This window comes from Rhincodon typus, chromosome 9 (genome assembly GCF_021869965.1).
Source record: "Rhincodon typus isolate 14 chromosome 9, sRhiTyp1.1, whole genome shotgun sequence".
NCBI lineage: Eukaryota > Metazoa > Chordata > Chondrichthyes > Orectolobiformes > Rhincodontidae > Rhincodon > Rhincodon typus.
In genome coordinates this window covers 76,573,707-76,595,985 of record NC_063340.1, presented here as the reverse complement: position 1 = coordinate 76,595,985, position 22,279 = coordinate 76,573,707, and the positions used below count along the sequence as shown (strand labels likewise).

Below are 22,279 nucleotides of genomic sequence, written 5' to 3'. Positions count from 1 at the left end.
AACCCCCTTCCCCTCCCCCTTTTCTGATGAAGGGTCTAGGCCCGAAATGTCAGCCTCTCTGCTCCTATGATGCTGCTTGGCCTGCTGTGTTCATCCAGCCCTGCACCTTGTTGTCATGGTCTAATTAGGGATGCTTTTGTGCAGGGCAGGTCATGTATAGCTAAATTGATTGAATTTTCCAAGGAGGTGACAAAGGTGATTGATGAAGGTATATTAGTGGATGCTGTCTTCATGGATTTTAGTAAGGTTTTTGACAAGATCCCACATGGTAGGCTCATCCAGAAGATTACGATGCATGAAATCCACGATGACTTGGCCACTTGGATTCAGAATTGGCTTGCTCATAGAAGGCAGAGGGTATGGTGGAAGGGTGTTTTATAGGCTAGAGGTTCGTGACTAGTGGTGTTCTGCAGGGATCAGTCCTGGGACTTCCATTGCTTGTGATATATATAAACAACTTGGATGAAAATGTAGATGGATGGGTTAGTAAGTTTGCAGACAACACAAAGATTTGTTAATGACAGATGGAATTTAATCCAAGTAAGCATGAGATGATGCACTTTGGGAAATCAAATGTTAAGGAAAAGTTAATGGCAGGATCCTGAACAGCATTGATGTACAGAGGGATCTTGGGTTGTAAGTCCATAGTTCCCCGAAAGTGGCCACGCAAGTAGATAGGGTGGTAAAGAAGGTGTATGGCATTGGTCAGGGAACTGAGTACAAGAGTCAGGATGTCATGTTGCAGCTTTATAAGACTTTGGATAGGCCACACTTACACCACATTATAGGAAGGATGTGGAAGCTTTGGAGAGGGTGCAAAAGAGGTTAACCAGGATGCTGCCTGGATTACAGGATATGAGCTATAAGGAAAGGCTAGAAATACTCCGGTTGTTTTCTCTAGAGCAGCGGAGTCTCAGAAGAGACTTGATAGAAGTCTATAAAGTTATGAGATATATTGCTAGGGTTGATGGTCAGGATCTTTTTCCCAGAGTTGGAATGTCTAAAACTAGGGGGCATGCATTTAAGGTGAGAGGGGGAAAGTTGAAAGGAGATGTGAGGGGCAAGTTTATTTTACACAGAGACTGGTAGGAGTCTGGAACACGCTGCCGGGGTGATGGTGGAGGCAGATACGACAGGGGCATTTAAGGGACTTTTTGATAAGCACATGAATAAGCAAGGAGTGGAGGGTATGGACCAAGGGCAGGCAGAAGGGATTAGTTTAATTTGGCATCATGTTCGGCATAACATCACAGGCTGAAGGACCATTCCTGTGCTGTATTGTCCTATGTTCTATGTAACTGCAGGGAGCACTCCATTTTCCACTCTTAACTGATTTGCCTACTTATTTCCAACTTCAGTCTCGAATTCAGAGTTGGGAAGAGAAAATTAGTTAGTGCCAAATTTTGAGAGTAAGGCACATCAGAAAAACATCACTGTGTGCCTTGAATCCTTGGAAATTGGGCTAAGGTCTCATATCCATGACACCCACAATCTGTGGGCATACAGATGCTGTGATCGTCTGTGTTGTCCATGTAAAGACAATGGTGTGACTGTGTATAATCTGAAATGATAGTCAGTGCTCAGTCAGTGCTAACTCTGTCTGTTTCTCACCAATTTCAGAGACAAGTCCTTAAATGCTGAGCATTACAGCACTCATTAAACAAGAAGCTCAAGAATTTGATTGAGTTTTTTGAGGAGGTAACCAAGAAGATTGATGAGTGCAGAGCTGTAGATATTGTTTATTTGGACTTTCGTAAAGCCTTTGATAAGATTCTGCATGGTAGACTAATTAGTAAAATTAGATCACATGGGATTAAGGATGTGCTTGCCAACTGGATACAACATTGGCTTAACGGCAGGAGATAGAGAGTAATGATAGAGGGCTGCTTTTCCAACTGGAGGTCTGTGACCAGCTGTGTTCCACAGGGATTGGTGCTGGGTCCACTTTTGTTTGTCAGTTATATAAATGATTTAGTTGAGAATTTAGAAAGTATAGTTAGTAAGTTTGCAGATTGCACCAGGATTGGTGGTATAGTGGACAGAGAAGAAGGTTATCTAAGATAATAAAGAGATCTTGATCAATTCTTGAAGAGTGGCAAATGGAGTTTAATTTGGATAAATGCAAGCTATTTCATTTTAATAAAACAAACAAAGACAAGACTTTTACAATTAAAAGTAGGGCCTTGGGCAGTGTTATAAAACAGAGAGACCTAGGGGTTCAGGTACATATTTCTTTGAAGTTCGCATCACATATAGACAGGGTGGTTAAGAAGGCATTTAATCCACTTGCTCAGACATTAGGAGTTGGGATGTTATGTTAAGGTTTTACAGGATGTTGGTGAGGCTTCTCCTGGTGTACTGTGTCCAGTTCTGGTTGCCCAGTTATTGGAAGGATATTATTAAACTGGAGAAGGTTCAGCAGAGATTTATGATGCTGGGAATGGAGAACTTGAGTCATGAGAAGAAGCTGGATAGGCTGAGACTTTTTTCTCTGGAGCATAGGAGATTGAGATGCGATCTTATCGAGGTTTATTAAATCGTGAGGGGTATAGATAAGGTGATTGGCAGGTGTCTTTTTCCTAGAGTGGGGGATTTCAAGACTAGGGGGCATATTTTTAAGGTGAAAGGAGAATGATTTAAAAAAAAACATGAGGGGCAATTATTTTACATGGAGGGTGTGTCTTGTGTGGAATGAACATCCAGAGGAAGCGGTGGATGCAGGTACAGCTACAACTTTTGAAAGACATTTAGATAAGTACATGAATAAGAAATGTTTGGAGGGATACGGGCCAAGCACAGGCAGGTGGGACTAGTTTAGTTTGGGAACATGTTCGGCGTGGACTAGTTGAACTGAAGGGTCTGTTTCCATGCTGTCTGACTCTATGGCTGTTTAATAAAAATGCCAGGGCATTTGAATACCGTTGGGGATACAATATTGTCATTGTCAAAATTGAAGGACCATTGGAGCAGGGGCACAGGCCCAACAAAAATTGTTTTTGCCTGGGTTTCGTACCTGCTAATTGGGCGAAATGAGGTCAGACAGCTCCTGCAGCACAACTGGTGGTGGAGGATGAAAGTTGTAAAAGGCCAGGAGAAGTTAAAACATATATCACAATAGTGAGGCAAAATATCAAAACATTTCCGGATCATCTGAAAAGGCATTTCAACCAATCAGTGGAGGATTAAACAGCAGCAAATACTCAAGCACCAGTCGGCAAAAAGACAAACAAGTGCTCCATAGTTAGCCCTCTAGTTAGTGACTGAATTGAAGAAGATGTTGAGTGAAGCTTGTCTTTCTTTCGGTCACTGCAAGGTACTAATCTCCTACAGTCTGTTTGCAAAGGGCTGCAGCTATGTTCCAGCACACAGCTCCAGGCACGGACCTTTTGCTGCACAGTGTGCACAGGTGCCCTTTAGAGCAGATGGCAACGTTTGGTGTGCGAGGGAACCAAATTTCTTTGTAGGTGCTCCACCTGAAAGCTGGTGACACCCTTGATCTTCCACATTTTATAAGCGAAATAGGAATATATGAGTGAAGAGCTGCAGTAGACTAATTGGCTACTCAAACCCACTTTGTCTTTCAATATGGTCTTGGCAGATCTTCTATTCCCAACCTGTTCCCTGTTTCAATCGATCCTCTTAGTGCCCACCATCTATCACCCTCTGTCTTGGGCATACTCAATGACTGAGTAGCCACAGCCCTTCAGAGTAGAGTTCCAAAAGATTCATAAACGTCTGAGTGAAGACATTTTACCTCATGATAGCCCTTAATAGCCGATACCTCAACATGAAACAAAATCAGAAATTGCTGGACAAACTGAGCAGGTCTGGCAGCATGTGGAGAGAAAACAGAATCAGAATTTTGTGTCCAGTGATCCTACATGGCCCAGCAGGGGAAAAGTCCACATAAATGTTTAACTCCCAAAAAAATTCAAGTTGAGAAGTCATCCAGCTCCAGCACTTTCACTGGCATTGGTAATACAATTAGGGTTGAGACTTGGAAGGAAGTTAAAAAAAAACATTTCTGAGGCCAATATTTGACATGAAGGCCTTGACCTTTCAAATTCAATTTGAACTGAGAAAGTCTTGTGCTCATTGCCAAGGGCAGGAAGAGGAAGTGACATTATTCAGGAGGTCATTGGTTACAAATTGGTCCCTCCTGTATTCATGACCAGTGGAACAATATGTCAGAGTAAGAGGTATCCGTAAAAAATTCCACACTCCCCCAAAAACCTGTGGGTCAACAAATATCCCTGGCGCTGATTGGAGATCGGACACTTATAGCCACATGGCCAAAATGTTAAAAAGAATTAAGTCAGACAGGGTCATCTGTGCATGACTCCCAGCTCTCAGTGAAAAGGTAACAACAGTGCTCCTCGCAGGTTCTCAGCGGAGAGTTTGCAAAGTGGAATACGTTGGAACCTGAAGCATGACAATTGTTGCACTGTGACTTGTGAAGGGAACAAGTGTATATCTTTGGTCAAAACCAAAATTGTAGTTTTCGCATGGCCCTTTGTTTAACCTCAAGCTCTTCCCCAGGAGATCGCTTTGGAAAGTTTGGCATATCCATGATTGTGTCTTGTGTACAGTTTTCAACCACCTTGGCCTAAAGGGGCTGCACAGAGAAAACGTGAGACATTCACCACCGAAGGTAAAAGCAAAACTGCACTCAGTGAAACTGGTATCCATTGCTCCAGCAGCCTGTATCATTCATGCAAACTATCCAACACTAAAGCTGACACCACCAACAACCAAGGAAAACATCACTAAGTTCCCCATCACACATTTTCACCCTTGGTCACATCACCTCAAGGGATTCCGATGCGGTGCTAATTTGCTGAACCCAAATGTATTTTTACTTTCATTTGACCAACTCCAGAACAAATATTTACAGTACACACTCACTGGCTAACTGCACTGTTATGAATATGATTCCTCCTGCTGTGCATCTACAAAAATAATATTCAAGATCAGACCAGTGCCAAAATACTTGCTGAAGCTGGATTGAGTGGCGTAAGTTCAATGAGCGAATTGGATGAGATTTTGGTGGAAGTGTTTATCATGTAACAAATGTAACAGAGATGACTTAGAGAAGTTTCCCATTCCCACTGCCCGTAGTTAATTGTACAAATCAGAACCAGTAACAGGAGGGCTCATGCCTTGGAACCACAGGTCAGATATTCTGGCCAGCAATGCCCGAGAGACTGCAACCAAAATGGATCAAAAAGTCATTGGCAGCATAAATCCAAGTTTCTGAATTGGGTTACTAGCGTGCAAAATGGTACAGAATCATAACATAACCATTCACTAACAGACCCTAAAACACCCAATCCCAACTTTCACTGTCATTCTCACGCTGGTAGACATAACACAATCAAGGGAAAAGTGAATCCCATGCTTCTTTGCTCTTGCTCTGTTCCCAGGGAGTGCTGGCACGTTCATTACTCTGACATTTCCATTTCCCATGGCAGCCATCTTCCTGGGCTCTCTGAACAATAATGCCAAACACTAACTGCAGGGAGACCGTGTGTGACCCCTCCTCTGAGTCATGTTGTCCAAACTGACTTCACAGAGGTTACCACAGCCAACAGGAGGAGAGGACATTCTTCAAACCAGCTTAGAGAGGGAATTCCAGAGCTAAGGCAGCTAAAGGTGTGGCCACCAACGGTGCAGTGATTATAACCAGGTATGCTCAAGAGGTCAGTATCAGAATGGTGCAAATATCTCAGAGATCTACAGGACTGGAGGAGAATACAGAGATAGAGAGAGACAAGCTCCCAAAAAGGATTTAAATTAAAGAGGAGAACCATGTAGATTAGCAAGCACAAGGGTGATTGGGTGAATGAGGCTTGGTGCGAAATAGCACGAGGACCAATGTTTCAGTTGGCCTTGGGTTTGTAGAGGGCAGATTGTGGGAAGCTAACTTTTGGTGTGTCGAATTGGTCAACTCCAGAGGTAACAAAGGCACGAGTGAGGGTTTTACCACTAGACGAGCTGAGACAAGGGTCCTGCCAACTGATGTTATTAAGGTGGAAATAGGCTGTCTTATTGTCTTAGTGATATCTTAGGGATATGGAGTCATCAACTCATCTCACTGTCTAAAATGAACCCAAGGTTGTGAACTGTCTGATCTATCCTCAAACAGTTAGCAAGGAGAAGGACGGAGTTGAATAGAGATTGGAGATAGTCCAAAGTCAATGGATATGGTATTCCAATAATGAACAGGAGGACATAACTGCTCATCCACTGTTGGATGTTGGATATGCAAACTGGCAATTTAACGACAGCGGAAGTGTCAACAGCAATCGTGGAAAGATTGAAATGAGTTCATTACTGGTCCTGTGTGTTTCAGATGGTGCGGTTGAAGGGCCACATATAGTTGAAAAATTAGCTGTCTAGGTTCCACAAATAATGTGGTAAACAGAACAAGACTCCAATCCCTCCAAGTCAAACAGCAGTTGCTTCTGCAATCTGTGGAATATTTCACTAGGCACAAGCTGTAACGTCCAATAATAACCCTGTCCTTACAATATCCTACAATGTTCTGGTCACAGCTGTCTCAAGTTTTAATTTTACTAGTCAAGAGTAATTTGCAAACACCTAAATACAGAAGGAACCTTTGTAAGACTCAATCTAATCTTTAAATAAACATTGCTGAGGATGTTTAATAGGAAACTAAATCCACTGTACTAATTTAATTACTTTAGTAATCCTGTTTCCGATAATAGAGTCAGACTTGCTTTAAACATCCTTCACCTGTTTAGCTGCAGAGAGACAATAATGAAAGCTGGAATACTCAAATTTGCTTTAAAAGCAAACAGACCATTTATAGGTGTTTTTTAATTGTAAAAATTCACGTACCAAGGTCTATTATGAAGTTTCATAACAGTGTTAAAAAGTAACCCTTTCTTCACTTTTACTCACAGCTTACAATTCTCCTTCATCTGTATTTACAATAATAATTGGGAGACAGATGAAAAATTATGTCAAAATGATACAACCCAGAGTTTATCAGCAAGACAACTGAAGTTGGCGCCATTGTGAGTCACGATCATTTTGCCTGAACTTTGCTGATCTATTTCATTCCTTTCTGAATGTCCTGTTTTTAGAAATAAACCTTGTTCAAGTCACCCGTCTTTTATAATGTGACATGAATTTCACCGATTTATTACTTTCAGAAAACTGAATCATTTCCTTAGTGTGCCCAAAATTCCAACAATGGGGGAGGGAGAAGCGTCATGTACAAATGGTCGGAATATTGAGTATAGGAGTTGGGACGTCATGTTGCAGCTCAACAGGACACTGGTGAGGCCATTTTTGAATACTGGCAGAAGCTGTAACGCCCAACAATAACCTTGTTCTTACGATATCCTACACACTGGTCACAGCTGTCTCAAGCTCTGGTCGCCCTTCTACAGGAAGAATATTGTTAAATTTGAGAGGGTGCAGAAAAGATTTACGAGGATGTTGCCAGGATTGGATGGCTTAAGTTATAGAGAAAGGCTGAATAGGCTGGGGCTATTTTCTCTGGAGACTGAGGAGTGGCCTTATACAGGTTTATGAAATCATGAGGGGCACGGTCAGGATGAATAGCCAAGGTCTTTTTCCGAGGGTGTGGGGGTCCCAAAACTAGAGGGCGTAGGTTCAAGGTGAGAGGGAAAAGATTTAAAAAGGACCTGAGGGGTAACTTTTGCACACAAAGGGTGTGGAACGAGCTGCCAGAGGAAGTGGTGGAGGCTGGTACATTACAACATTTAAAAGGCATCTGTCTGGGTACAGGAATGGGAAGGGCTTAGAGGGATATGAGCCAAATGCTGGCAAATGGGACTAGGTCAGATGGGGGTGCCTGGCGGAGATGGAACAAAATGTCTGTTTTAGTGTTATATGACTTCTAAGTGAAAACAGGGTTACAGCAGTCTATGGGATTGATGATGGTGGTAGTCAGTTAATTGAGTTCACTAGAGGGCTAGAGTGTGATGAAGAATGATATAATAACACGTGCTCACTCTCTGTAACAGCTCTGGTCAGTCAGTTATGCCTCCTCACCCTATCTCAAGTTTGTAGATTGGTGCCCTCAAGCTATACATAACTAATTAGCTCTCCCAAATACATATGGCCCTATGTCAACTGTGAGTTAAATACATAAATTTATCGGTTTTCACCCTAAGCAAAATGACTGGCTTTAATTCATTCATTGAAAATTACCTAAAATATAATCTTATCATGCAATTCATATCATCCAAAGTATTTTCGCTTTGTGAAAAAGTTTTAATACTGTGAGAATAAAATTAAACAATAGGGAATTAGCACAAAGAAAGGAGTTTAGTTGAATCTTTTAAACCAGTGGGCAATGGATTTGTTGAATAATTACCAGGGTTGACCATTGAAGTGCTTTAAAGTAATTCAAGAAAGAATTGGGGGTATTTCTAAGAAATTGAATTGCGGAATATGGTGGGAAGCTGATTCTCCATTTCTGACAGTTTGTAAATTTCACATTATCGTCAGATCATATTCCTCGCCGGTAAAACTGGAATGTTCACGGAAATGAAATTTTCACAAGTGGTCTAAACTAAAGCTAATAGTACAAGTCACCAAGATTAAGCCTCTTTATTTCAGTGGTTGATGTTCCAACACAAAGGAACAAATAATCTGCAATTACTGCAACATAACTGTAGCAGCGGATAAGCAGAAATCCCAGGGTATCTGGACTCTCCTGCAGAAAGTTATGGTGGTTGATCAGGAGGACCCCCTGAGTAAATTCTGCCACTTGCTTTTACTGTACCTGCAACTTGAGTAGATGCAATGAAATGGGTCAGACTGGAAGTAGACACATCTGGAGCAATGTGGACCGGGTTCGGGGGTGAGGTTTTTTCCACCACTTCTGTTATAAAGTAAGAACAAAAGAAAATCTAAACGTCAAAACATAAAGTAGTGTGGCTGTTTATTTTTACTTTTAATTAAATGCAGCTTAAATTCACTAAGGGCAGCAGATTCAACACGGGCAGGAGAGTTCAAAACACACTCTCACAGGTTATAGTCAAAGTCTGGGTCAGGGTTAGGGGTGAGGGTGAGGATGAGGCTTATTTAAACATAGAAACAAAGAAGATGGAACCAGGAGGAGGTCATTCGGCCATTCAAGACTGCTCTACCATTCATCGCGATCGTGGCTGATCGTCCAACTCAATAGCCTAAACCTGCTTTCTCCCCATAACCTTTTTAAGATTGTGACAGGAACAATCATGCAAAGACAAAAGAAAAATGTTGCAGGGAAAGAAGCCTTTTTACAATATGCACCCAAACAAGATCCCCCCGCCAAGGACAGGTCAGAGCACAGAATCGGAGAGCAGCCTCATCATGGTATATGTTACTGGGTAAGTAACCCAGAGACCTGGATGAATACTCCAGTGCCATGGGTTCAAATCCCACCATAGCAGCTGATTAATAAATCTGGAATTAAAAAGCTGGTCTCAGAAACAGTCATCATGAGACTGGCAGATTGTCATTAAAAACCCATCTGATCTACTCTTTGGAGCAGGAAATCTGCTGTCCTTATCTGGTCTGGCCTACACAAGACTCCACAGCCAGAATCATACAGGTGATTCTGATCGAAAAGCCCTAGCAAGGCACACAGTGTGACAAACGCTGCACTCTGGGTGCATCTGGGCTAAAGAAGTTGAGGAGGTGGTTCACCACCACCTTTCTCAAGGGTATTTAGGAACAGGCAATAAACACTGGCCACATCTCAAGCAGAAATTAGTGCTGGCAGCACCCATAGTGTCTGGGCCTTGAGGAAATGTGTGAGAGGAGAATTTGGAAAAGAACGGAGGAAAAGATCTTCCCTGCTCAGCTTGTCCCGTTAAAATTTAGCAATTATTTAAACTGACAGCACCATCAAATTCAATCGTAGAACTGCAAGTTATGTTCGTGGTTCTGATGGATTTCAAAATGCAGATCAACACCTGACACAGACAACAATCAACAGATAAAAGCATCCAACAAACCACAAATAGAACAACTGCTATATCCACTGCGGCTACAGCTGCAAAGACAGCAGGGTTGAGGGGAGAATTGAATCAATGCATAGTAATAGTTGGTTGTGATATAAAGAGAACATACCAGGGAAGCCAGAGTTTATCTGGATGGTTGTAATGCTGGGCGATAGCTGGGGCAGGCCAGATTCCACAACGCGCTCATCTTTTACAAGTTCCTAAATTCAATGAAAAGATGATGTTACGTTTCATTTTAAAGGCAGACAAATTTTGATGAAACGTTAGTATGATAGACTTAGTATTTTTATAGGAAAGAATGAGAATGCTGACACATCCAGTGATTACTACATCTGAATAAAAAACCCTCTTAAGATCAGGCACTACAATTAAATGCCACTTGTATGTCCCAGTCTGTTTATTTTATTTTTTGGATTCCTCAGATTGTGACATTCACAACTCCTTTGCTTTTGTCCTGCTCTCCTTCTCTTTTTCCTCCCTTCAGAGTTGTCTAACCCTCGCCCTACTTCACTGCTCTCAATCCTACATTGCACTTTTGCTTCCCTCTTCATCCAAATATCCCTTCTCTTCCAGAACAGTTGCCTTGTTATCCTCATCTTCTTCTGTCTTCCTTCCTTCCTGCCACACTTTCCATTTCCTCATAGAATCCCTACAGTATGGAAACAGGCCCTTCGCCCCAACAAGTCCAAACTGACACTCAAGAGAATCCCACTCAGACCCATTCCCCCTAATCTACACATCCCTGAAAACTACGGGCAATTTAGCATGGCCAATCCACCCTAACCTGCACATTTTTGGATTGTGGGAGGAAACCGGAGCACCCGGAGGAAACTCACGCAGACATGGGGGGAATGTGCAAACTCCACACAGACAGTCGCCCGAGGGTGGAATCGAATCCAGGTCCCTGGCACTGTGCGGCAGCAGTGCTAACCACTGAGCCACCCTGCTGCCCCTTTCTAATTTTGATTTCTTCTTCTTTTCTGTCTCTTGCTTTTCCTTCCCTCATGTCTTTCTCTCCTTCTTCCCTTTTCCTCCCCACTTTGGGCCCTCTTCTTCCTGTACTTTGAGCTCTCTCCTCCCTTCATGAGTCCCTCTATCTCTCCTTCACCACACCCTTTATCCCCTCCTTCATTCATATCTCTCTCTCCCCTATTCTGCCTCTCTACTCTCTTTCTGGAGGGGGTGAGGATTTCCTAAACTGTAGAGTGCACAAACATGACTTGCAGGGTTGGTACTGAAGTTTGGTTTGGACATTTCCATTCTGCAATCTAGAATTAATCAAATTAACACCCCAGCACTGAAGAGTATTCAGTCGTCTGGTTCAAGGTATGCCACAGTGCTTTCATTAAATGGAATTGGAGACCACCAGGATAGCAACAAATGATCATAACCCATGGGATTCAAGAACAAACCAGAGTGCCATTCAAACACTTATCAGCATTTACTAACTAAACTAACAGCGACAGTTGTTTTTCTTTGAGTTATGGAGGTTATTATTAAACTTACATCAGAAGTTTATAACTCGCTCAGAGATAGCAAGAACTGCAGATGCTGGAGTCAGAGATAACACAGTGTGGAGCTGGAGGAACGCAGCAGGCCAGGCAGCATTAGAGGAGCAGGAAAGTTGACATTTCTGACGAAGGGTCCCGACCCGAAACATCAACTTTCCCGCTCCTCTGATGCTGCCTGGCCTGCTGTGCTCCTCCAGCTTCACACTGTGTTACATCAGAAGTTTACAGCTTGTTATGTCTGACTGGTTCAGGAAAATCAATTACCATTGGTCAGATTTTTCCAGTGGCAGAAGCAACGAGTGCCTAGATGTTGGGATCTGACGTATGTTTTGACCTGTGCAGATGCTCAGAACATACCTGGGATGTTTAAACGTCTGACAGGCAGAATTCCATCCAGGTCCCTCTGAGAATATCGGATGGTCAACGGTTGTATTTGTGTGAAAATAAAAGCAAACCTCCATGAAAATTTGCTGCTTCAGTCTCCACAGGGAATGCACTCAGAGGGATGCCTGCTCACAAAACCCTCAGCCACACACTCATTAGACCTCTCACTGTGGGATGGCTATAAGCCTCAGTGTGTGTGGGAGTCTTATTGCCTTGGATTCAATTGGCACCATATCTCTAGAATGGGTTGGACAGATTTTCAAGCGTAACTCTGTGTAGCTGATGCAGTTACAAAACTGAAGCATTCATATTGAACAACCTGTAATTACAATCATCGCATTAAAGTCACATAGCCTACCTGTTCAGGTGTGCTGGTGGCCACTGGAATGAAGAGTTTGAAAAAGTGATTAATTCGGGAATATTGTAGAGATTTCTCACGTTGATACATGTACAAAGGCAGCATTTCAATTCAAATGATAGAAAATTAAGTGGTATACTTCAGATCGATGCATGATTTTGGAGAACTTTAGACTAATAAAAGATTTTAAAAAGCAAACAGAATTTACACCTCCCCACTTGAGAGAGCAGCAGAGTGGGCAAGATAGCAAAACTGCTCATCTTGTAAGATAATACACTCCTTCCCAACTTAAAAAAAATCCCATACATCAAAACACAAAATGGTACATGACTAAATTAAAACACTGCCTAAAATTTAACTAGTTATGTTCGACAAGAGTATAGTAAGATCTCCAGATGCTGGAGTCAGAGATAACACAGTGTGGAGCTGGAGGAACACAGCAGGCCAGGCAATATCAGAGGAGCAGGAAAGCTGACGTTTTGGGTCGGGACTCTTCTTCAGAAATGTGGGAGGGGGAAGGGAGTAGGGAAATAAATAGGGAGGAGGGGTGGGGCTGGGGAAGTAGGTGGGATGGTGAAAAGTGAGTGCAGGTAGGGAGTGGTGGGGATTGGTCAGTGGGATGGGTGGGGCAGGTAGCTGGGAGAGAAGATGGACAGGTTGTGTCAGGTCAAAGAGGCAACTTAACCCCATGCCGATGATCAAAAATGCCCTCAACCACATCTCTTGCATTTCTTGCACTTTTGCCCTCAAACCCGTCCCCCCAACAAAAATGAAGACAAAATCCCCCTTGCCCTCACATACCATCCCACCAACTTCCACATCCAGCACATCATTCTCCGCCACTTCCATCACCTGCAATCTGACCCCACAACCAAAGATATATTTCCCTCCCCACCCCTATCTGCCTTCCGGAGGGACCGCTCACTCTGCGACTCCCTCGTCCGCTCCACACTCCCCACCAACCCCACCACCCCCGGCACCTTTCCCTGCAACCACAGGAAGTGCTACACCTGCCCCTACACCTCCTACAGCCCGATGGCCTAAACATGGAATTCACCAGCTTTAAAATCTCCCCACCCCCGGCCTCATCCCATGTCCCTCCCTCTCATCCCTACCTCCTTGACCTGACCTCACCTCCATCCAAGGCCTAAAGCAAACCTTCCATATCAGACAGGGGTTCACCTGCACATCTGTAAACTTGGTCTACTGTATCCACTGCTCCCGATGTGGCCTCCTTTACATCGGTGAGACCAAGCGGAGGCTCAGCGACCATTTCGCACAGCATCTGCACTCTGTACATAACAAACAACAACACCTTCCGGTCGCCAACCATTTTAACTCCCCCTCCCACTCCCTGGGTGACACGCTCATCCTGGGCCTCCTCCAGTGCCACAATGACACAACCCACAAACTGGAAGAGCAACACCTCATTTTCCGCCTCGGGAGCCTACAGCCCGATGGCCTAAACATGGAATTCACCAGCTTTAAAATCTCCCCACCCCCGGCCTCATCCCATGTCCAACCCTCCCTCTCATCCCTACCTCCTTGACCTGACACAACCTGCCCATCTTCTCTCCCACCTATCCGTCGCACCCAAACCACTGACCAATCTCAACCACTCCCTATCTGTATCTACCTATCATCATCCCACCTACCTTCCCTAGACCCACCCCTCCTCTCTCTATTTATTTCAGAGCTCCATTCCCGCTCCCTATTTCTGAAGAAGGGTCCCAACCCAAAACATCAACTTTCCTGCTCCTCTGATGCTGCCTGGCCTGCTGTGCTCCTCCAGCTCCATACTGTGTTGTCTAGTTATGTTCCATATTTGTTTTTACTGTAATCACAACCAATACACCTGATCAATAATTACAGAGCAAGCAACAGGTAAAAAATATTTGTCCTTAACACTAGAACATGTTTAATAAAAATAAAACTTTTGATAAGAAATAGTGAAGAGAACAACCTGCCTGCTTTCTTTTTCTTTCTGTACAGGGATCTCCTTCTACTCCCATGAGTGTGATTCTGCTCTCTCAATATCTCTAGACTGTTTCAAACCTCAGCTTTGACATTGAATACCAATTCCACTCCATAGTTGGGACTCTGACACTGATTAATCAAAGACGTTGATTCGCTGCACTGCTGTGGTGGATTCTGTAACACCCAGCAAACTGCCGATTTCCTTTTCAGTTTTGCTTTGGACAATGGGAGGTATTTGGATTATAGGAGGTTTATCCTGCTCTCCCTTTGTCAGATTTCTTCTTTCATGCAATCGTTCAACATGACACTAACGAAGTCTCCCTCTATGCATCTAGTCTCTTTATAATACAATATGATTCAAGATTTCAATAATTTCAGTATAGCCAGCAATGCTGTTGCCTTGCAGATAACACTGGTTTGACGCAACATCAAAAGATCTGAGGAAGGGTCACCGGACCCGAAACGTTAACGCTATTTTTTCCTTCACAGATGCTGCCAGACCTGCTGAGCTTTTCCAGCAACTTCTGTTTTTGGTCAAAAAATCTAGCTCCATCATGGTGAACAAAATTCTCACTTTATTGTTATCTCCTACTTTATTTGTTTTCTACCAAATGTGTAACTTTCATTCACAACTATATCTGTTTGAGTTAACTGTCCTAATGTTCCCAAACATATCTTTTCTTTCATTTCACAGGTTTAACATTATGGCTTTTATTTTGTTTGCTCTACTCTTATTTATTAGATCCTTGAACACTATTTCACAGTTTTACTTCTCACTTTTAGAATTTGGATATACAAATCCCTGTGTCGCTGCTTTTAAACTTTCACGATTTTGCATCAATTTCCTCCGCTGTTACGCACAAAATACACCAGCTGACATTTCTCTCCACTCAACCGCATCTGATATCCTTCTGCTTTTGTCAGTAACTCACCTCAGTTTGTCTTTCTGTCTGAAGTCACTGAGTCACACTCACAATTAACCACACTCCCTGTCCTCACCGTCTTTGCAAATTTGATACTGTGACCATTATATCTAAATCCAAATCATTGAAACAGGTGGAGTAACAGTGGAGGCTCTTTGAAGCAAAAAGTTGTAGGTTTCTGTCCCAGTTTAAGAGTTGAGCACAAAAGTCAAGTCCACTGCTGCACTGAGGGAGTGCTGCACTGTTGGAGGTGCAGTCATTTGGATAAGATGAGGTTCCACCTGCCTGCTCAGACAGACATAAAGCTCTCATGGCATTAATTCAAAGAAGAGCACGGGAGTTCTCCTCAGTATTCTGGACATTATTTGTCCCTCGATCTGCACCACACAGAAACAAGTAACTTGGTCATTATCACATTGTTAGCCAAGTTTCATAAAAGGTTGGTGGAAAACATGTTACTCTACGATACCAACATGCAATCAAAACAGAAACAGAAGACTGACAATCCCATACAAACAAGGAACGAGAGCAGGCCACTCAGCCCTTTGAGCCTGTCCCATCATTCCATTAGATCACGGCTGATCTAGTTGTAACCTCAATTGTACATTCATATATATCCTCCACAATCTTTCATCCCTCTGGTAATCAAGAATCTATCTCACGCTGCCTTAAAAATATTTAAAGACGTTTCATCCACTGCCTCTTGAGGAAAGTAATTCCAAACATTCACAACCCTCAGACAGAAGAATGCTTCCTCATTTCTGTTTTAAACTTAAACCCATTATTTTTTAAACTTTGACCCCTAGTTCTGGTTCTCCCACAGGAGGAACTATCTTTTCAACATCCAACCAGTCAAATCTCCTCAGGATCTTATATGCTTCAATTAAGTCACATCCCACTCTTCTAAACCCTAGAGGATACAGGCTGAGCTTGTCTAGCCTTTCCTCATAAGGCAATCTGCTTATCCTAGGGATTAGTTTAGCAAAATGTTCTCTGAACAGATTCCAACATGTTAACATCCTTCTGTAAGTATGGTGACCACTACAGTACATAATGTTTGTCCTAATGTTTACCCTGGCGTTAGACGACTGTATAAATGTCTTCGGTCTTAAAAAGGCATCTTTTTTTTTCCATCCTTTACACAAATTCCCAATCAAAGTGTAATATTTCATTTGCTGGGACACCGTGCATTTATCGTATGGCCCTGTATGATACTTTAGCAACTGTCTATTGAAAATTCATATTTGCAATGTTCACATTCTTTGTGCAGATTTCAAATATTCCACAACCTTAATGTGATGATGAGCAGGGGAGCTCCCCAGGTAATCTCCTTCATATTTATCTCTCAACCAACATCACTAAAAAACAGATCATTTGATCATTTTAACAATATGTTTGTGAGAGCTTACTGTGCACAAATCGGCTGCAACGCCTCCTACCTTACTACAATCGTGACTCAACTTCAAAAAAAAAGTTCACTAGCCATGAGGAGAATTGGGACACTGTGAGGCTATAAAGGGTGCTATACAAATGCAAGTCTGCCTTTGACAACACAACATTAGTTACGCAAATAAATATGTAAGATATGCCCCACCATTTCACCAATTTGTACCTACAGAGTGGCACCAATAGCTGTTGCTATCACCACTCAGTGATATCAGGGAACTGAGAAGAAAGCAAAATAAGTAGATTGGGAAGCACTAAACTTAAAGACACCTTAACCAAAATTGCCACTGCTCGCACTTGCAGAATCTCTCTGAACCACAGGTTTGCAACATGACTGATGTTAAAATTGTAACTTTAGAGATCATAGAATCCTTACAGTGTGGAAACAGGCCCTTTGGCCCAACGGGTCCACACTGACCCTCAGAGCATCCCACCCAGACTCATCCCCCTATAACCCACCTAATCTACACACCCCTGAACACTACAGGCATTTAGCATAGCCAATCCACCTAGCCTTTGGATTGTGGGAGGAAACCCATGCAGACACAGGGAGAATGTGCAAACACCACTCAGACAGTAGTCTGAGGCTGAATTGAACCTGGGTCCCTGGTGCTGTGAGGCTGCAGTGCTAACCACTGAACCACTGTGCCACCCTGACTCTTTATTCTTCAAAAGTAAGATGCCCCAACTGATCAGCTGCTGGGCAGGATATCACATTCCTTCACTAGATTCCCTCGTGGTCTAAGATTAGAGATGGAGAAATGTTGCTAGTACAAAATACAGGGGGACAGGTGTGAACATCTAACTATTCATAGTTAGTAGGAACTGCAGATGCTGGAGAATCCGAGACAACAAGGTGCAGGGCTGGATGAACACAGCAGGCCAAGCAGCATCATAGGAGCAGAGAGGCTGACGTTTCGGGCCTAGACCCTTCATCAGAAAAGGGGGAGGGGAAGGGGGTTTTGAAATAAATAGGGAGAGAGTGGGAGGCGGATAGAAGAGGGATAGAGAGGATAGGTGGAGAGGAAACAAACAGGTCGAAGAGGCGGGGATGGGGCCAGGAAAGGTGAGTGTAGGTAGGGAGTTAGGAAGGGGATAGGTCAGTCCAGGGAGGACGGACAGGTCAAGGGGGCGGGATGAGGTTGGTCGGTAGGAGATGGAGGTGCGGCTTGGGGTGGGAGGAGGGGATAGGTGGGAGGAAGAACAGGTTAGGGAGGCAGGGACGAGTTGGACTGGTTTTGGGATGCGGTGGGGGGAGGGGAGATTTTGAAACTTGTGAAATCCACATTGATACCATTGGGCTGCAGGGTTCCCAAGCGGAATATGAGTTGCTGTTCCTGCAACCTTCGGGTGGCATCGTTGTGGCACTGCAGGAGGCCCAGGATGGACATGTCGTCTGAGGAATGGGAGGGGGAGTTGAAATGGTTCGCGACTGGGAGGTGCAGTTGTTTGTTGCGAACCGAGCGTAAGTGTTCTGCAAAGCGGTCCCCGAGTCTCTGTTGGGACCGGAAAAAAGGGATAGAACTAAATTAGGGACAAAATTAAAAACAGGGCAGATTGATTTTGCTTTTGCAAAGCAGCCACATATTAAAAAGGAAAGGCAAATGCACCCAGATATGCCCCCAAAATATTTGCATGTTGTTAAACATTGCTGCTGTGTTAATGATTTGTATGCCAGTCCCATCCAAGAATTGTCTTCCCAACAGCTGTTCATTGGATCAACCAAAACATTAAAATATTTGACCCTGTTGAAATTCTTATCTTCAGTTAATACTTTACTGGGGGGCTTATTTCCATTGTGCAGTCTGGCTGTTTGTTAGGTTTTGCAGCTTTCTTTAAAAAATATTGTGCCAAAATGGCAGCAGCATTTTCCAAACTAGAAAACAGACAAGAAGGTAAATGTCATGCAACGTTTAAGTTTACAGTCGATTGATGGAAACATAAAGACATAAGAGTCCACACACCATTTTACAGCATAAGCCTGTTTTGAGTACTTTCAAACATTTAACACTTTCAGTAAAAGCAGAGCTACAGAAGGTTTGGCAAAAGGGACCCAGAACTTTTGCTTTGAGATAACATTCATGCAAGTGAGGCCACATAAAACATCAAACTTTCATCATTTTATGCCACAATGCTAATATAGTGGTAAATACAGATTATCAAATTTTAATGACCATCATCTGACTGTTATACCTGAGACACATGGACTAAAATGTTTCTTCAAAAAGCACAAGTATTGAATTAAAATGGCTGCCGTGATCACCTGACCATAGACCGAGGCAAGTTCAGCAGAGCAAAACAAAATAAATGAACATGTCTGTACGGGTTGATTCTCTAAAGACATTGAAATCAAACAACTGAATCAGGTTTCAAGAAGCTCAGATCTATATCTCCTGCTTTATTCACCCTTATATGATAATACCACATTGAATATGAAAGGTTTGCTGGCAAATTATACAATTTGGAAAATCAATGAAGCTAAACTCAGAAATACAGACTGAACTATATTTCAACAGCTGTTTTTAAGCAGAAGAGCAGAGAGAAATAAATATGGATTGGTAACCGCGATAACTGAAAGCCTCTCTCCTTCGCTACTCCTCAACATCTCAGAAGACAATACCTGATGGAAAAGCACCTGGGGAATCAGCCGAAGATATCTACCAAACTTCATCATTACTGAGGATACAAGTTAGCAATTAAACAATGTGGTCTCAAAAATTCTAACAGCTCAGGGAGTCTAAAGACTTTTAGATTGTGTTGCCTTTATTCTTCCTGCCTGTACCAGATGTTCTCCCATTTAAATTTATTACCTGTGTTTGTGGGTATATTTAATGTCACATTTTTAGTACTTTTTTTCTCAGGTTTGGAGTTAGTAGATAATAAAGTTGTTCTTTCTTTCATTTAAAGAAATCTTGTATAATTGGATCCTTCAATTTCATCAAGTTAACTACATCCTTAAATAGAGTGTGAAATATGGACATGCTAAAAAAAATTAAAAATATTTGTTGAGGCTGACCAAGAAGGGAGCTGAATGTCCCCTCCATACCTTATCATAACAACATATACAGAATTTCTGATTTCACCAAAAAGAAAATACAACAGCTTTCTATAAAATATGTTCCAGATTTAGAATGTTTCCCTTTCACGATTTCAAAGCATTAAAGCTTCTGCATTCAAAACAGATGTTCATCTATCATTATATTGAATTAAAAATAGTAACTTCAGTGTAGTAGATGTCTTTGGACACTTCTTTAAGGGTCAATGGATATAAGGATGAGTAAAGAAGAAAAGGTAAGCAGAGTTATGGCTAGAGGTAGACTTTGAGAAACTTTGCAACTAGGCTGTGTGGAATTCTAACCCCATCAGTACATTGGACTGGGTCAGAGAGGGAGTGATGGCCAAGTGTAAAAGTAAAAGAATCCAAAATAGAAGAATGGAGAAGGCACGATGTGATATTATCTGGAAGAGGTTCCAAAGTTAGGTTGATGCTATCAGTCAGCAATGGCAGAGGTTACATAGAATGTGTCAACACGTTAATTAAGCAAAAAGATGCATGTTCACGCACAGAATGTTTCAATCAAAATAAAGCTAAGATTTTTCTAATGGACTACCCAGGGAATGTTTCCAGGAATGATGGTATCTTTGGGCTCAATCCCATTGAAATGCCAAAATTATATTAAAAAAATTACCTTCTAGTGATAAAAATCTTGGCAATTACGAGTGTGATGTCACCGTAAGGCCTCATAAAAATTCCTCTGTCTGGGATTTTGTAAGAATTGATATAATGAAAGTCGATGGCCTTTGTTGAAACAGTAGAGAGCAAAATTTGAAACAAATGTGTTGAGTATTCAGGCAATAATATTGTAAAGCATGGACTCAAGGCTGCATTGAACCTGTAGTTATTCCACATATTAGTATTTAACCATATTTCAGAGGCTTTGGGGAGATGGTAGTGTTCCGGTAATGTCGCTTAACTGCTAATCTAATGATCCTGGCTACGGCATATGGGAACAGTGGTTCAATTCCCAACATTGCAGCTGATGCAAATTAAATTCAATTAATAAGTCTGGACTACATCGCTAGTCTCAGTAATGGTAGTATGAAGCTGTTGGAGGGTTCTTATGGTGTAGTGGTAATGTCCCTACCTCTGAGCGAGGTGGTCTGGGTTCAAGTATCACCTACTCCAGAAGTATTTTGTAACATCTCTGAACAGGTTGATTGGGAAAATATTGACCATATAGCCACTGAAAAGTCCACCTGGTTCAATTACATCATCGAGTTGCACAGCATAGAAACAGGCCCTTCGGCCCATCGTGTCAATGTTGGCCAATAAACACCAAACTACATTAATCTTATTTACCTACATTTGGTCCATAGCCTACTATACCTGGGCATTTTAATTACTTGACCAATGTTTCTTAAATGTTGTGAGAGTACCTGCCTCCAGCACCCTCTCAGGCAGCACATTCCATATTTCTACCGCCCTCTGGGTGAAAAATATTTTCCTCAGATCTCCTCTAAACCACTTACTCCTCACCTTAAACTTATGCCCTCTGGTCTTAAACATGTCTGCCCTGCAGAAAAGATTCTCATGATGTACCCTGTCCACGCCGTTGATAATTTTGTACACTCAATCAGATCCTCCCTTGGCCTTCTCTGCTCCTGGGAAAACAAACCCAGCCTATCCAGTCTCTCCTCATAACTGAGACTTTACATCCCACTCACTATCCTGGTGAATCTCCTCTGCACTCCCTCCAGTGTGATCCAGTGTGGTAACCTGGACTGCATACACTATTTCATCTGCTGCCTTGCCAATGCTCTACAAAGACTTCCTTGCTCCTACATTCAATGCTCCAGCAAATGAAGGTATGCCTTCATCACCATCCTGTGCTTCAGAGATCTATGGGCTTGTATGTCGAGATTCCTTTGGTACTCAATATTTACCAGGGACCAACCATTCATTGTGTAAATCCTTTCCTAATTAAACCTCCCAAAAAAATCACCTTGCACTTATCGGGATTAAATTCCATCTGCCATTGCTCTGTCCAGTTTACCAGCTGATTAATATCAGAGTGCAGCCTGAGACCATCCTCCTCACCATAAACAACACCAGCAATTTTTGTGTCACCTGCAAACTTACTAATTTTCCCTTCTCCATTCACATCCAGGTCACTAAGGTACACAACAAACTGCAAGGGTCCCAGCACTGATCCCTGTGGTACACCCATGGTCACAGGCTTCCAAATCACAAAAACAATCCTCCATCAAGGGGAGAGATTGAGAAGGCAGGACCTTCATGGAAACTTCAGCCAGTGTAGGAACTGAACCCCATGCTGTTGGCATCACTCTGCATTGCAAATCAGCCGTCCAACCAACTGAGCTAACTGACCCCATTTATAATTAAAATAATTAACTCCAGAAATGTACACGCAAGTAGAAAATTACTGGAATCATTTTGTAGTTCTGTGGTGATGCTGGAGGATAAGCTCCCGGCCAGGAATGCACCTCCCAAATTTAAAACAGGCTGACTTTCGAGAATCTTTGTGGATGGTGTGCTGAGAGATTCCTGGCAAACATCCACACAGAATGTCCTGGAACTGATTGCAAGGGCAAATATTACTGGGCACTCAGTGATTGTAGGGAAAAGCAATTGCCTGTGGTATGACCAATACC

General features: G+C 42.6%; 1 protein-coding gene across 1 annotated transcript in view; it reads right to left on the bottom strand.

Annotated features, from left to right (window-relative positions):
- ltbp1 (latent transforming growth factor beta binding protein 1) overlaps nt 1–22,279 on the bottom strand; it is a 294,397-nt gene that overhangs the window by 87,690 nt on the left and 184,428 nt on the right. The window contains exons 12-14 of the mRNA XM_048601362.1: nt 12,261–12,283; nt 10,117–10,207; nt 8,783–8,881 (exon numbers count right to left, since the gene is read on the bottom strand). Of these exons, the coding sequence (XP_048457319.1) occupies nt 8,783–8,881; nt 10,117–10,207; nt 12,261–12,283 (213 nt within the window). The remainder of the gene's footprint in view (nt 1–8,782; nt 8,882–10,116; nt 10,208–12,260; nt 12,284–22,279) is intronic.